General features: G+C 42.3%; 1 protein-coding gene across 1 annotated transcript in view; it reads left to right on the top strand.

Moving 5' to 3' along the window:
- LOC108065352 (extracellular serine/threonine protein CG31145) overlaps window positions 1-13784 on the top strand; it is a 68330-nt gene that overhangs the window by 49597 nt on the left and 4949 nt on the right. Inside the window, exons 10-13 of the mRNA XM_044395744.2 lie at window positions 6647-6771; window positions 7734-7812; window positions 8451-8543; window positions 12197-12440. Of these exons, the coding sequence (XP_044251679.1) occupies window positions 6647-6771; window positions 7734-7812; window positions 8451-8543; window positions 12197-12440 (541 nt within the window). The remainder of the gene's footprint in view (window positions 1-6646; window positions 6772-7733; window positions 7813-8450; window positions 8544-12196; window positions 12441-13784) is intronic.

The raw sequence follows: 13784 nt of genomic DNA, 5'->3' as shown, positions 1-13784 counted from the left end.
GAGAGGAGTACGGCAAGCAGTTACGGCACTTTTCGGGCTTCAACGGAATTGAAATGATTTTTATTGAAATTTACGCTCCATTTACGTGACACATTTACGTTTTAGACATTTAGTCTCTACACTTGGCAAAAATGAAATATTTGCCTTTTCAAACGGATGTGGATTAAAAATATCCTTTAAATTAAAGAGAGAACAAAGAGAGTTACCCGTTAAATAGATGGATATATGCATGCAGCAAAGCAAATGCTTGAAATCCATTATTCCTTATAACTTTTTAATAAATAGTTTGATTTCAAAATTTTTTCTACATTTTGATAGATATTAATAAAATATACTAAATGGTTTTAATGTAAACATTCATTTCATTGAAAAATATTTAAAAAATCTTAATATAAACAAAGTCAAATATTTGTTTGGAACATGATATCCTTAAAACTGAACTTTTTTTAATCGGCTTTTATTTTTCTAAGTGTATGCCCCACAGAAATTTCTCTATGCCCACATCTTTACGGGCATGTCTCTATCTGTCGCTGGTAAGTGTTGCCTGATTGTTGTTGCCGGTGGCAACGGTTCTGTTCTGTTCATCCTCCCGGATGCCGACCGCCGATAACGTTGATGAGAGTTTGCCTTGTCTCAACATGGCGTATGCGTAATTTCATGCGAGCACAATCAAATAAAAGTGCAATAAAGAAATCAATGTGGATTTGCACCGCACCCACACATCGCTTATCGGCGTCACCGTCGGCGGAATCTCTTCCGTTTTTCCCCTTCTCGGGTTTCCCACTCCTGAGACAGCAATGAAATTTATTTCGACGAGTTTTCATTTGATTTTCTTTGTCGGTAATCAGCTTAGTTTTCTCCATCTTCCCCTTCGGCGACTTTCCCTTTGCCTTTACAATGCGTTGTCGAATCGTTTTGGCAGTTTTTATTGAAAATTGAATACGTAGCGTATGAGTAATTTCATTTGCTTCAATAGTTGCCGAGCATTGCCCCAGCTGAAGTTGCACAAAAATTGGGGGCGTAGTGGAGGGAAAGTGGAGAGAATCGAAAATAGCTAAAATGCAAAGTGGCAAAAACTTGTCAAACTCAAGTTGTTGTTGCTGTCGTTGTTGTTGTTGTTCTTGTTTCGGTAGCGGTGGGTCGGTGTTGTCTGAGTCTGGGTTGGCTAAGTGTGGGCGTCGGCATTAGCATAAAATGCTTGATTTTCTAATTTATAGCACATCACCGAAAAGCAAGCCGGAAAGTTTGTTCCTTTTTTTTTGATGGTGTGTCGCACGTAGCAAAATGCAAATTTCATTAACAAGCGAAATTGCTGCCAGTAAATGTGCAGGGTAAAAGAAAAACCGGCAGTGGGTTTAGGTTTATATGGTTAGCCGGCGCAAGAAGTTGGGATGCTCTTGCAGCTGAAGTGCAAATTTTATAGTGGGAATTTGTTTGAAAATTATTTACGATACTTTGATTTTAGATACTATGAGGTTTGGCTTTGTTTTAAAAGGAGCTACATTTAAATCAAAAAATCATTTCTAAATTTTAGATATATATTTTTTAATCTAATCAATTATTTTTCTAATTTTTGTAATGCATTTTTAAAATAACAAATTATTTTTATAAGAATTTTGAACACAACCCCCAGTTCATTACTCCCAAATGCAGTTGAAAAAATCCCCACATCCTTACAAAATATCCTTTTACAACTAATCAGCCCAAAAAGATAGAAAGATCTGAGTTAGCTGAAACAGGATCAAGGCAGAGCCCAGCTGCATCTCCACCTGCTCCCGATTCCTCCACTCCTGCTGTCGCCTGTCGCTCGTTCCTGGCGATATCTCATTAAAATTCTGTCGCCAAACTCCCCACATGCTCGACGTGCTCCCCCCTATCTTCTCTTAGCCTGCGGCTTAGTCAGCACTTTTTGGGCCCCGAGCTCAGGTAACAATGCAGAATGCAAGAAAAGACTACAGCGGGTGAAAAAAAGAATGTGACAGAATGCAAATGCGCCTAAAATTACTAGATGAGTTATTACCAGCAGCTGCTGAAGAGTCAGGTGTACAACAAACTCGGCAAACGACTACAAAAGCCTGTCCGGCATTAGCCGCGTATATAATTACGGCAAAGTTGCCGCTGATTCAGCCCAACTTGCAAGTCCCAAGTCCCACCAAATCCCGAGGTCGTGACAGTCGTGTCCTCCGTGCGGCTTGCGTTTAATTAGTATGACAAATTTTTAATTAGCCTGCAACGGGCAACGAGCGGCGACAGAAATCTTATTTCGGGCGAATTACACTCGGCTAAAAGGGAGAAACAGCTGAAGTTTAACCAGCTGTCGGTCAGGATGCGAATCCTGAATCCGGAATCCTGAGTCCTGAGAAGAATTCTGCGAGCGCCGGGGTAATAAAAGACTATGCTCAATGTCGACGAGTGTGTAAAACTCGGGAGCTTGCTGACATTTCGGATGGCGAAGTGGTCGTGGATGTGGAAGTTTTCCTACCACGCCCCCTTAGCTTTTCCCGCCTTTCCTTTTGCGCGGATCCCAGCTGCAGTTGGTCTGCTGTCATTGGTTTTAATGTTCGCGCTCTTGCCGCTGAAGTTGAAGTTTTATCCCCGGCTACAATATAAGTTTAATTTCACTTTCCTTTTTGCTCCTTGCCAACCCACCAACTGGGCTCAAAAGTGTCCGGGCTGCAGTCCCGGCTCCGTCCATTTCGATGGCTCCTCGTTGGTCTTGGCGGCCGCAAAATTTCACACGCACAAACTTTTTGCTCCTCTCCATCTAAGCAGCACTTTTGCGGCTCTGTGGCTGCGGCTGCGGACGCATCTGCTCGGGGAAAACGGGAAAACTTTACTGACATTTTCTTATGGCGAAATAATTGCGGAATGGGGGAGGGGTTCGGGCTCGGTGGTATAGACTTGAGCAAAGGCCAGGACATGCCGGCTGACAGCTGTTATTATAGTACCCACTTCGCCGGGGCGGTATAACACCGCGGATAACAGGCGGCAGCAGGAACAACAACAAGTGAAAGCCAGTCACTCGGCCAGTCATAATCCCGGGTAGAAAGTTTCCCTCAGAAGTGAGATCTCTGTGGTCTCAGCTCCAATCCTGTGGCAAATGAAATTTAATATTACATTAATTAGTAATTCCTATCGGAACGGAAAAGTTAAGTTTGGTCTGAGGTGAGGATGGTATCATCACAGCAGGTATCTCAGTATCTCAGCCTTGAAACTTATGTTTATTATTAAGCAGTCAGTCAGAATAATGTTAAATTATGCTTGTAAAGCACGTGTTACATCATTTTCAAGGCTAGTACTACGAGCACCTCACTAATTAATATTTACTACATTTCTTCTTGGTAAACAAAAAGCTGACTTAAAATATCTTTTCACCGCTTTTCGCGTTTATCTTTGGCTAAAGTGCGCGAAATAATTTTCAGCTGTAAGCAAAGTTTATTCCTGGCCATCGCCATGGCAGCGGCTTTCCACAGGACTCAGTCTGCAGGACTCGGGATTCTCTCGTTATTTCAGATTTCGCCTGCCCTGTCAAATCGTCAAACCGAGCGCAATTAAGCTGATTAGTGAGCGTCATTCAGAGAGGAGCTTGCCGTCCGTCGTCCCTCCGCTGACATAAATAAATTTAATTTCCGCTAAACATAACTCAAAGTAAACTTTTGACGCAAGTAACCGCCAGGAACGTGCAACTGCCGAGCGGACAGCTGGAAGGGAGGGGAAATACGAGGGGGGTACTACCAATTATATGAAAATCTCTTTTTCAATTATTTTTTTTCGCAGCGTTTCTGTTTTTGCGTTGCGGTACGTTGTTGTCATCGTTGTTGAGCTGTCAACGCTTTGCATAACAAAGTTTTGCGCGGGCTTAGACCATCGAGAAAGGGGAGGAGGTGTAGTAGGGGTGGGAGGGGGTTGTGGGCGGTGGGTTGAAGGACGGTAGGGCCGTTTTAGGTGGTGGTGGCCGACTGTCACTGCGGTTGTCAGCGTTTGTGAGTACGAGTGTGTATGAGTATGTGCTTGTGGGCCACGTGTCACGTGCGCTTTTGGCGTGCCTTTCCCTCGCACAGCACCACCCCCTTTCGGGGCACCCCCTCACCACCCTTCCCTCACCCTTTTCACTTTCTCTTGTAATGCGATTTTGGGTTTTGTTGACTGCCGGCCGCTGCAACTGATTTACGTGACTCAATTACCAAAGGGATTTGAATTCGCTTCGGCTGGCGCTTTTTCTTTGTTCCACTACTCCAGTGTTTTCGGGCCAAAAAGTGCAACAGCTGGCCGTTCGGACGAAGCCGCAGACTCACACAACATATGGCCACTCTGTGGACGCCGGCCAGTGCTTAGTCAGTGTCCGGATCGGGAGGCTTCATCAATTACGCAGCTCCAGCTCCGGATTCCATTGGCCACGGCCACTGGCATGAGGTTCCTACCCGGCTGCTTCGGCTTCGGCTTCACCGCAGTTGACAAATGAAGCATGAGCTGAAATTTGACTGTGCCAAGCTAACACGTTGCCCTAGCATACTTTGCGGCACACTGCCAAAAAAAACTTTAGATTTTTTAACATTCAAGAAAATTCTGCACATAAAATTCCATCTTACTAAATTTTAGATTTTGATATTAATTTGATAAAAAACATTAAAACCATAATAAGATTTAATTTAGAGAAATTAGAAAAGAGAAATTTTAATTTTAGTTTATCACTATAAAATTTAAAAATAAATCTTGTTTTTAAAAAAGTTTTAAATTATCAATACTTTAATAGGCTACCATCTTGAATGATATAATAATTTAAAAAAAAGAGTATGAACTAATATGTACAGTGTATTTAAGGTGCATTTAGAAAAACGTTGTATTGTTCTCCCTAAAATGAACGTTTTATTTTTGGAATCCATTTACTTTTCTTCTGATTTGATATCTTCGCCAGCACCAGGGAATGTCCATTTTTTTCAACCGCGTTTCAAGACAGATGACAGGGGCAATTGGGTATTTAAAAGCAATTATATTAAATTTTCCAGACCTTTGGTGGGACTTTAATCCAGCCGATTTAAACCTGTTTTGGTTTCCTGATGTAGCTCTTTTCCTGAAGCTCAGCCTGAACCTGATAGAACCCTCGTCACTCCTGTTGGCCCTTCCTTGGCCTGCGAATCCTGGTCATTGTCACCGGATTGTGAGCACTTTTACGCCACCAGGTAAAGAAGGAGCAGGAGGAGGAGGAGGTGAGGAGCTGAGCTCTTTGGCCGTCGGGAAGTTGTCACCATTTCCATAAAACGCTGATATATTGAAAGTCATTCGGGGCACGAGAAGGTTGTCTGCCAGACATTTGTTTCCTTCCTGCGCACAAAGGCCAGCGGCATAAAAAGGGTTAGGCGCTGAAGGATAACAGAAGTCGGCGGGCAAATTATGAGTGTGTAAGTAGGGGTGGAACTGGAACTAGAAGAAGAAGTAGCAGTGGAAGAGCCAGGACAATGAGTTATGTAGACGCCATTGAGAGCAGCATTTGGGGGAGCAACGGATATGACTTCATTATCGTGATAAACTTGCAGCACAATGGAGCTGACATCGCTGCTCATTCCTCACTTTTGACTGACCAACCGAGTGCAGAGTGGAGTGTCGAGTTTTGCATTTCAATTTGTCGTTACTCGTTACTCCTGACTGCTGACTACTGGTATAAATTGTTGTGCATCGAGCATTGTGCATTGCGCAATATAGCAACATTGCAACGGGAAAGCTAATGCTAATACCGATGCAGAGCACTTTGCAGCTTAAATTCTGGCAGGGCTCTTAGTGCTTAACCAGCACAAATTGGACTAAATCTGAAAGCGTAACTGCAAGAGCTTAAGACAAAGGCATTGGCCATGTGAGCGGCACATGTCAAAAGAGCAGTGCAAAGCATAATCGGTAAGGAAAAGATATTTTCCGACAATTGCCAGTACCACCAGCTAGCTATCCGGCTAGCTAGCAACAGGAAAAATCGACCACCAAAGATTACGGCTGGCTGATGTGGGGGTGTCTTGGCATTTGCAAACCAAATTGTCATGACAGCAGCGGCAAGGAAAAGGGGCAAAGGAAAAGGCAAGGGAAAGGGAAAAGGCAAAGGAGCAGGGCATTGCTTTGACAAATCAATGTGAGAAATCTTGATATGCAGCCCCAAAGCATGGCATACTTATGAGGGAGCCCCGAGAACTGGCAGCACTGGGAAAAAAAATATTCCAATTTTAAATGTTTAAATATAAAAAAATAAAAAATAAATGATATCAATGATTGCTGTTTTGGTTAATCACAATCAAAACGTAGAAGAAATTTTTCAAATCGGATTTTTCGTTTAAAAGTTATGAACAAATGAAATGCAAGCAGTGCATGCAGTCTCTTTTCTGCATGCATATCTCCGTCTTCCTCGCTCTCATTAAGCTGAGTATCTGATAGTCGTTCTCTCTTGTTTTAAAATTACTTAAATATAAAAATTCCTCTATGTAAAGGTAATCATTTTTGTTTCCAGTGCTAAAACTCCAGCCTGATTGTCCTTATGGCTTCCTTTGCCTGCAAACGACAGCTGGCTCTTGGCTGCGATGCCCGATTTTTACTTACATTTCTATCATTTTGTTTCCTTTCCCCTTGGCCCAACTCTATCTAAACGCCGACTACCATCTCTTTGCAGTGCAAATGCCAGCAATTTGGAGCGCTTCCAATTGCGCATCACGAAGAAGGAGCTGTACGGCGAGCAGGACACTCTGGTGGATGCGGTGCTACGTGACATGATCAAGCTGCCAATACAGCATGTTGGTAAGACAGTCTGCTTCCGTTTTCCCGTTCTGCCCGTCTACCGATTCACCGTTTTACCGCTCACCGTTCTGCAATTGTGGGATTGTAAAGTCATAAATACTGGCCAAGTTTGTTGCCTCGACCTTAGGGGAATTTACAGGCGAAAAAGGCAGAAAAAGGCGAGAAAGACTCAGCTGCACATTTAACTCAATTATGTAGAGCTTGGCGGCTGGCATTATTGAGGTGCCGCTGCGAAACTATTTTCATAGCAAAGTTTTTCCAGCGCATTCATTAAACTCATAATTTATTAATAATAAACTTTTAACAGCGGCAGCTCGGAGCTGCGAAAAGAAAACTCATTTGCAGTTAAGGGAAAAACCAAAAGAGAGGGGCCAGAATGCAACAATGACACTGTGGCAGCATAATTGCTGCAACTTTGGCTTTGTGCTGCCTGGCATTTATCACGTATACGCCGCGTACACAGGCCACACTCTAGAACAGACAAACACGCAGGACTTTGGTTTTAGGGAAACTTTTAAGACATAATTCATAACAGTAATATGGGGCCCATTTTCATTTGTTTGCCTTAGAATAAATTCCCATAAAATGCATAAAATGCGGTCCGAGTGCGGCAGGAGTTTTTGGTTTTACATGGTAAATGGTATATGGTCAGTAGTCAGAAACATGGCTACAATGATCAAACTATTCGGTTCACTTCACACACTGAATCGCAAACAAGCCAAGGCGGCTTTTATTTCTGGCTCCTTTGTGCGGTTGCGTATACGCAATATTTGTGTGCTCTTTGAATGCATTTTAATTGGTATTTAGTCGAGTGTAATTTGTTTATGCAGTCCGCTTGGGCTGCAATTTTTGCAGACGGTGATCGGTGAAGTGAGAATGGCATGAATTTCGGTTCGGTTTTTGCTTCAATTAATTTCGAGTGCGTGATTAATTTACATTCATTCCTCTTCGTCCCTTTGCAGTGCAAAAGGAGGGCGGCACCCAGCTGAAATTGATCATCGAGTACCCGAACGACATCAAGGCCTTAATGAAGCCGATGCGGTGAGTTTGGCCAACGGATGGGCGAAGATTTCCCGGTCTGTCGCCGCTTAATGCATTTGTCCCGCCACTGCTCCGCGTCCGTAATGAATGCAACTTTTCGCCCACTTGTCGACAACACTTTTCGCGCAGCCGAGTAAATAAAATTGCGCTTTTTATTCGCTGACTTTCCTGCGGCCTGTCGATGAAAATTCCACGTCCATTGCCGTCGTTTTGCGGTGGCACTCGAAGCTGCTGGCAAATTTAAAACATTCATGCACTTTTTAATGAGATTTAAACGCGTTGGCTTGGTCAACGTGCTGGTTTCCCATTCCTTTTCACTTTCTCCCCTCTCTTCTCAGAAGTCCACAGTTCGCGCAGCTGCCAAAGTGCAAAGTGTCCTTATAATGCCATTCATTTGCAATTTAAATGAAAGCGTTTTTTTGTTTTTAAATAAATATATGTATTTTTTTTAAATAGCACTCCCTTTCGTGTAAGTAATTAAGCTGGCACGTAGCACGTAGCAATGCAGGTCCACCGTGGGAAAATTCAAAGTGGCCCCACGCAAATGCATTAAGCCGGTGACAGAGAAGCCCGCAGTTTCTATTCATTTCATTATGCCGCCTCCCCACCTCTGATCCTTTGCATTTGCATTTCCACAGGTTTCCGCGGGAGCAGCAAACGCTGCCCAACCATTTCTACTTCACGGACTACGAGCGCCACAACGCCGAGATTGCCGCCTTCCATCTGGACAGGTGAGTGCCAACTTTGTACTTTCCCAGCTTCCTGCTCCTGTTCCTCCTCCTGTTCCTCATCCTGTTCCTGCTGCTGTCCCCAGCTCCAAGCTTCCTTTTGGCCACCTCGCCACCCGGGGGCATTCGAGTGCATAAGAATTCCGTTGCGAAATCGTTCGATCGAATTAAATCTGCCCCGGCATCGTGTAAATGCCTGGCATACTCTTATTTATTTTTAATTTAATTTTCAATTATACGTAAATATTTATGGTGAACGTTGAATGGTTTGCTACCGCAGCACAAAGGTGGGGAAATCAGGAATATATTGTGCAAAATCAATTTGAAATATTCAATTAGGCAAACCAGACTGCATTCTGCACTGGCTGGACATAACCTGAATTTAATTTCAAACCAGTAAGGAAGATTTTGGACTCCGGAGTCCAAAGCTTGAATACCCTTGTTGACCCGTAAATAAGATAATGCCATTTTATCATTGTTATGTCATACTGCACTGAATTCGTAAAAAATTGCCAATCGAATGGTATTTAAACAAGAAAACTTTAATTTATATAGGAAAATTAAAAATTTGCCAAATTATTATTTTTTTTAATCTACCCTAAATTGATTTTGATTATTAGCTTATGTTATGGGCTGGACAAAACAGTCATCCCTCAAGATCATAAAAATCTAATTCAAATTTTAAACATAATAAAAAATTCGTAATAAAATTCCCACTTCTTCCTTGTGAAAAACTATCACGAAACTATCTTTGAAAGGGTATGAATATTAAAATTACAGCTTAATAAAATTGAGCATTCCTTCGGTCGATAACACAGGCCAACAGTGTTTTTGGTGCAGCCCTATGGGCATTAAATTGTGTTAATATAGACGGATATAAGCATATCTGCATACTTAGTTTTCGAGTTTAACGGGTGGTATTTGTGCAATCGCGGTTTGAAAAAAGTAGCAACATTTTATATTTTCATTTAAGATATCTTCGTGGGTCTGTGCTCAGTTGTAATAAAACCTATGCCAAAAAATTGCTTAGATGCCCTTCTACATAATTGCATTTAAGGTTCCATCATTATTTGAGTTAATAAAAGCCTAAGAGCCATTGAAGTAATTTGTTCACCTCTATTTACAACCAACTTGATGCGGTGAACAGGCTTAAAAAAATACAAGGAAAAATATGTGCCCTAAAATATTTTACATGCATCTAGAGGCGTCTTTTCCCGAATTTTTGAGATAAGTCCCACTATTGTACTTCGAAAAATGGAATTTATAGAATTTTTTCCGTAAGAATGGGAAAAGTAACAAGTATTTTAGAGTCACTCTTACGTAACGAGTGTGTCGTGATTTTACACAGTAGGCTTTTTAAAGATAACAGTGGCGTCGCCTTAAAATTGTGGTGGGGATTTTTTTTAAGGCATATTAACCCCTTAAAAATATAATTTGTCTATGTTCGGCGCCTACTGCTAACCAAATTGAAAGGCACATTTTTACGAATGTGTCAGATATTTATGTAAAATGGGATTTAAAAATAGTTGTTACTTTTTAAGTTCTTACGGAAAAAATTCTATAAATTCCATCCTTCGACGTACAATGGTCTTATTTGTCTTAAAAATTCGGTGAAAGATGCCTCTAGATGCCTGTAAAATATTTTAGGGCATATATTTTTCCTTGTATTTTTTTAAGCGTGTTCACCGCATCAAGTTGGTTGGGAATAGAGGTGAACAAATTACTTCAATGGCTCATAGGCTGTGATTGACTCAAATTATGATGGAACCTTAAGTGCAATGATGTAGAAGGGCATCTAAGCAATTTTTTGGCATAGGTATTATTACAACTGAGCACAGACCCTCGAAGATATCTTAAATAAAAATATAAAATGTTGCTACTTTTTTCAAACCGCGATTGCACAAATACCACCCGTTAAACTCGAAAACTAAGTATGCAGATATGCTTATATACGTCTATATTAACATGTTTTAATGCCAATAGGCCTGCACCTTTTAATAAAGTCCATTTTGTTGACCTGTGTAATGGTGTAAATTTCCTGGTAGCAATGCTCAATTTATTTTCGCTACCACATTTCACATTTATGGCCCCTCGAAAGTTATTCGTTTTTTTAGTGCATGACAAAGCAATCAAATTAACCAATTTGTCCGCCAAGTGAACCGGTCCCTTGGCCAACATTCGGCATTCAAATTTATAACACTTTGGATGCCTGACCCTCTGCGATTAGAATCCCAATAATCCTGACACACACACACACACATACTGAGGTCAGACCGCAGTCAATTTATGTCCATTATTTATGATGGCCGGGCCAAATAAAATAAAAAATGTCCATACATTTACCCGTTCGGGGGAGGCCAAGGCCAAATGGCGCCATTAAATGATGTTTAAGAATATATTTTTCAAAAGGCAAAAAGCTGTGTGGCGCCCCCAGCTCATGTAAATGATGTGGCCACATAACCCAGCCGACTGCCAACCGGGCTATCTGCGCCCTTTCATGGCTAATTAACTCGGCCAAGTGGCCTGACATGTCCAGCCGTAATTTAGACTGGAATTGTCTGCATAGTTAGCAGCTGCTGCTGCTTGGCTTTGACAAAACTTTGACGGCCAGGTTAATTGCCGGGGGATTTTTGAATTTAGATAAGGCGTCATAACTTGTGTAATTGTTGTGGCTGCCAAACGCACGCACATGCGGCAAAGTCCCAACCCATCGAGTTGGCCAACTCTCCTGTCGATTGGCTGGCCAAACTCCGGAGGATTGCCAGGACGAACTTGTGCTAGCCCGTCCTGTCAGCCCACTAATGGAGTGGATGGAGTGTGTGATGGAGTGGCTCCGGGTGGGTGATGGAAATTTACGGCATTTTCCCATTGACCCCAGGCTGCCGTCGACCCCCAGACAATGGAACATGCTTCATGTTGCCAAATAATTTCGATAATATTTTCTGGTCAGTCCACCGCCTCCACACACACATATTCCCGACCATAAATCTCACCGAAAAACCCTTTCAGATCCCCAAAAGAGATTAACCGTGACTCGCCGGAAAGATTGCTGAAATTTTCATTCATTGATTTGATGTCGAATCTATTTTTTACTCAGCCATCCCGATTTGATTGATGAAAATCAAGCTGGAGAGTCGAACCGGCGAGACGAGACTGAAGCTCGGGTTTCACTCAATTAGCTCAATTGTTGTGCGGTTGGGTTTCCTTAAATAAACATGGAATTATTTTCCTTATTGTATTATTCCCAATCGTCTCCCTGACAACAGTCCACAAATATTTTTCTTATTCTTGATCACGCATTCCGCTTCACACGCAGTCTTTTCCCGTCGCCACCCCGAACCATTAAGGAAAAGTTTACTCGCTGAGCTGTTATTTCGTAGGATGTTTCTGTTTATAAGGGGTATTCGATGGGGCCCCTAGGGTATATTGTATTCTGGATTTATAAGAATGATAGGTACTTCAATTTATTTGGAATTTTTAAATCTTTTTTGAGAGTTTTTTTTTGTGAAAATGGGTTTTTAATTATTTTTGGGTATCTGAAATTTATTTTTATAACAGGATATCTCATAGTCGGGTAACTTCTCCTCCCCAGCTGCACCCCTTAATTTTTTCTGCCATTTTGTTAACCGCTTTTCTGCGCCTCTCTTCCATTTCAGGATCCTGGGATTCCGGCGTGCCATGCCCGTGGCCGGCCGAACGCTGAACATTACGACCGAAATTTATCAACTGGCCGAGGAGAATTTATTGAAGACGTTCTTTGTTTCGCCATCGCTGAATTTATGCTTCCATGGCAAGTGCTCGTACTATTGTGACACCTCGCATGCCATTTGCGGCAACCCGGACATGCTGGAGGGCTCCTTCGCCGCCTTTCTGCCCAACTTTGAGTCGGGCAATCGCAAGGTATGTATTCGAGTCATTCCATCTCCATCTCCATTCCCATCCCTATCCCCACCAGCAACCCAGGTCGCAGACACTTCATCCAGCATCCAAGAGCACGCATGTGGGTTTGGGTATGGGTATTTGGGGATCATGTCTGTGGGCCTGGCTAAGTGGTTTTTGATTAATGCACGGCCAGCTTCAACACTGCGCCAGATTACAATTTATGCTCCGCCCGCTTTCATTACCAATTTCGTGCGCCTGGCCGGGCCAAATAACAAATCACTTTATTTACTTAGTCTGTAGTCCGTAGTCTGTAGTCTGAAGTCTGTAGTCTCTAGCCTGTAAGCTTTGTGTGTGTGGTTCGCAACAGGTGAGCTATGGACTGGGTGGTGGTCAGTTCGCAGAATTACATGAGCCCCGAACAACTCACTTAAGGCTTAGAGGGAATTTTAAATGGCGCTAGCGCTGGCTGACTGGCCCAAAAAGCGAAAAGAACTCACTTTTAATTTGCATAATTTCTGTTGTTCGTATGCCTTTCATCCTTTGTTTGTGTGCCTCGGACTCGTTTACCTTTCACCATTACCCTCACGCTCCCCAGCGAGCCACTTCATTCCCATTCCCATTTCATTTATTCGTTTGGCCGTTGAATTAAGAGCAGAAATATTGTATCAGTTCTTCAGCGGCTGGTAAAGCGTAAAATGGAATATAAAATGCAGGAAACCCAGGGCTCAGTCGTTGGCGTTAATAAATTCTAGAGTCCACTCCATCAACCGAAAAAACACAGAGCGGCAATCCGGGGGAAAATGATGAAAACAGGAAAAAAGGGACAACGGCAACAGCTTTTAAATGCAAATTACCGAAAAATTAAAGCCCAGTCCTGTCCACTTCAGGACTTTAGGACTGCCTCAGTTGGCGAGCTGCGGCCATAAAAAGGGTTCATCTGACTCATCCCTCAGATTTGCCGCAGCAGAGGCATTTTATTTTTAGTCTATTTTATACATAGATATATATTTTTTTTAGTATCCCTATTCCTGCCCCGAAGCCTCAAAGGAATAATTCTCTTTATTTCCCCCCTTTTTTTTGCGGCTCGCTCTCCAAACAGTTTACAAGTAGAAAATGGTTAAGTGTATACTTGAGATTTGGCGTAAGGCAAAACTGTAAATTATGCACAAGAGATCATTTTTCTTTCTCCTTTTCTGCAGCCCCCTTTCTTTTCCCCTTTTTCCGGTAAATCTCTCCCCTTTTTGCTGTTAAGGTTTTCTTACTTTCCTTTTCCGGCCTGACTAAGTTTTGTTTTCCCCAGCGCTGTAAACAACGAGCAAATTTTTTGTAACTGAACAGAATTTTAATTAAGTTGCAAATTTG

Source organism: Drosophila takahashii, chromosome 3R (assembly GCF_030179915.1).
Source record: "Drosophila takahashii strain IR98-3 E-12201 chromosome 3R, DtakHiC1v2, whole genome shotgun sequence".
NCBI classification, from domain to species: domain Eukaryota; kingdom Metazoa; phylum Arthropoda; class Insecta; order Diptera; family Drosophilidae; genus Drosophila; species Drosophila takahashii.
The sequence above is the reverse complement of the archived record's forward strand: the minus strand, read 5'-3'. Positions and strand labels throughout refer to the sequence as shown.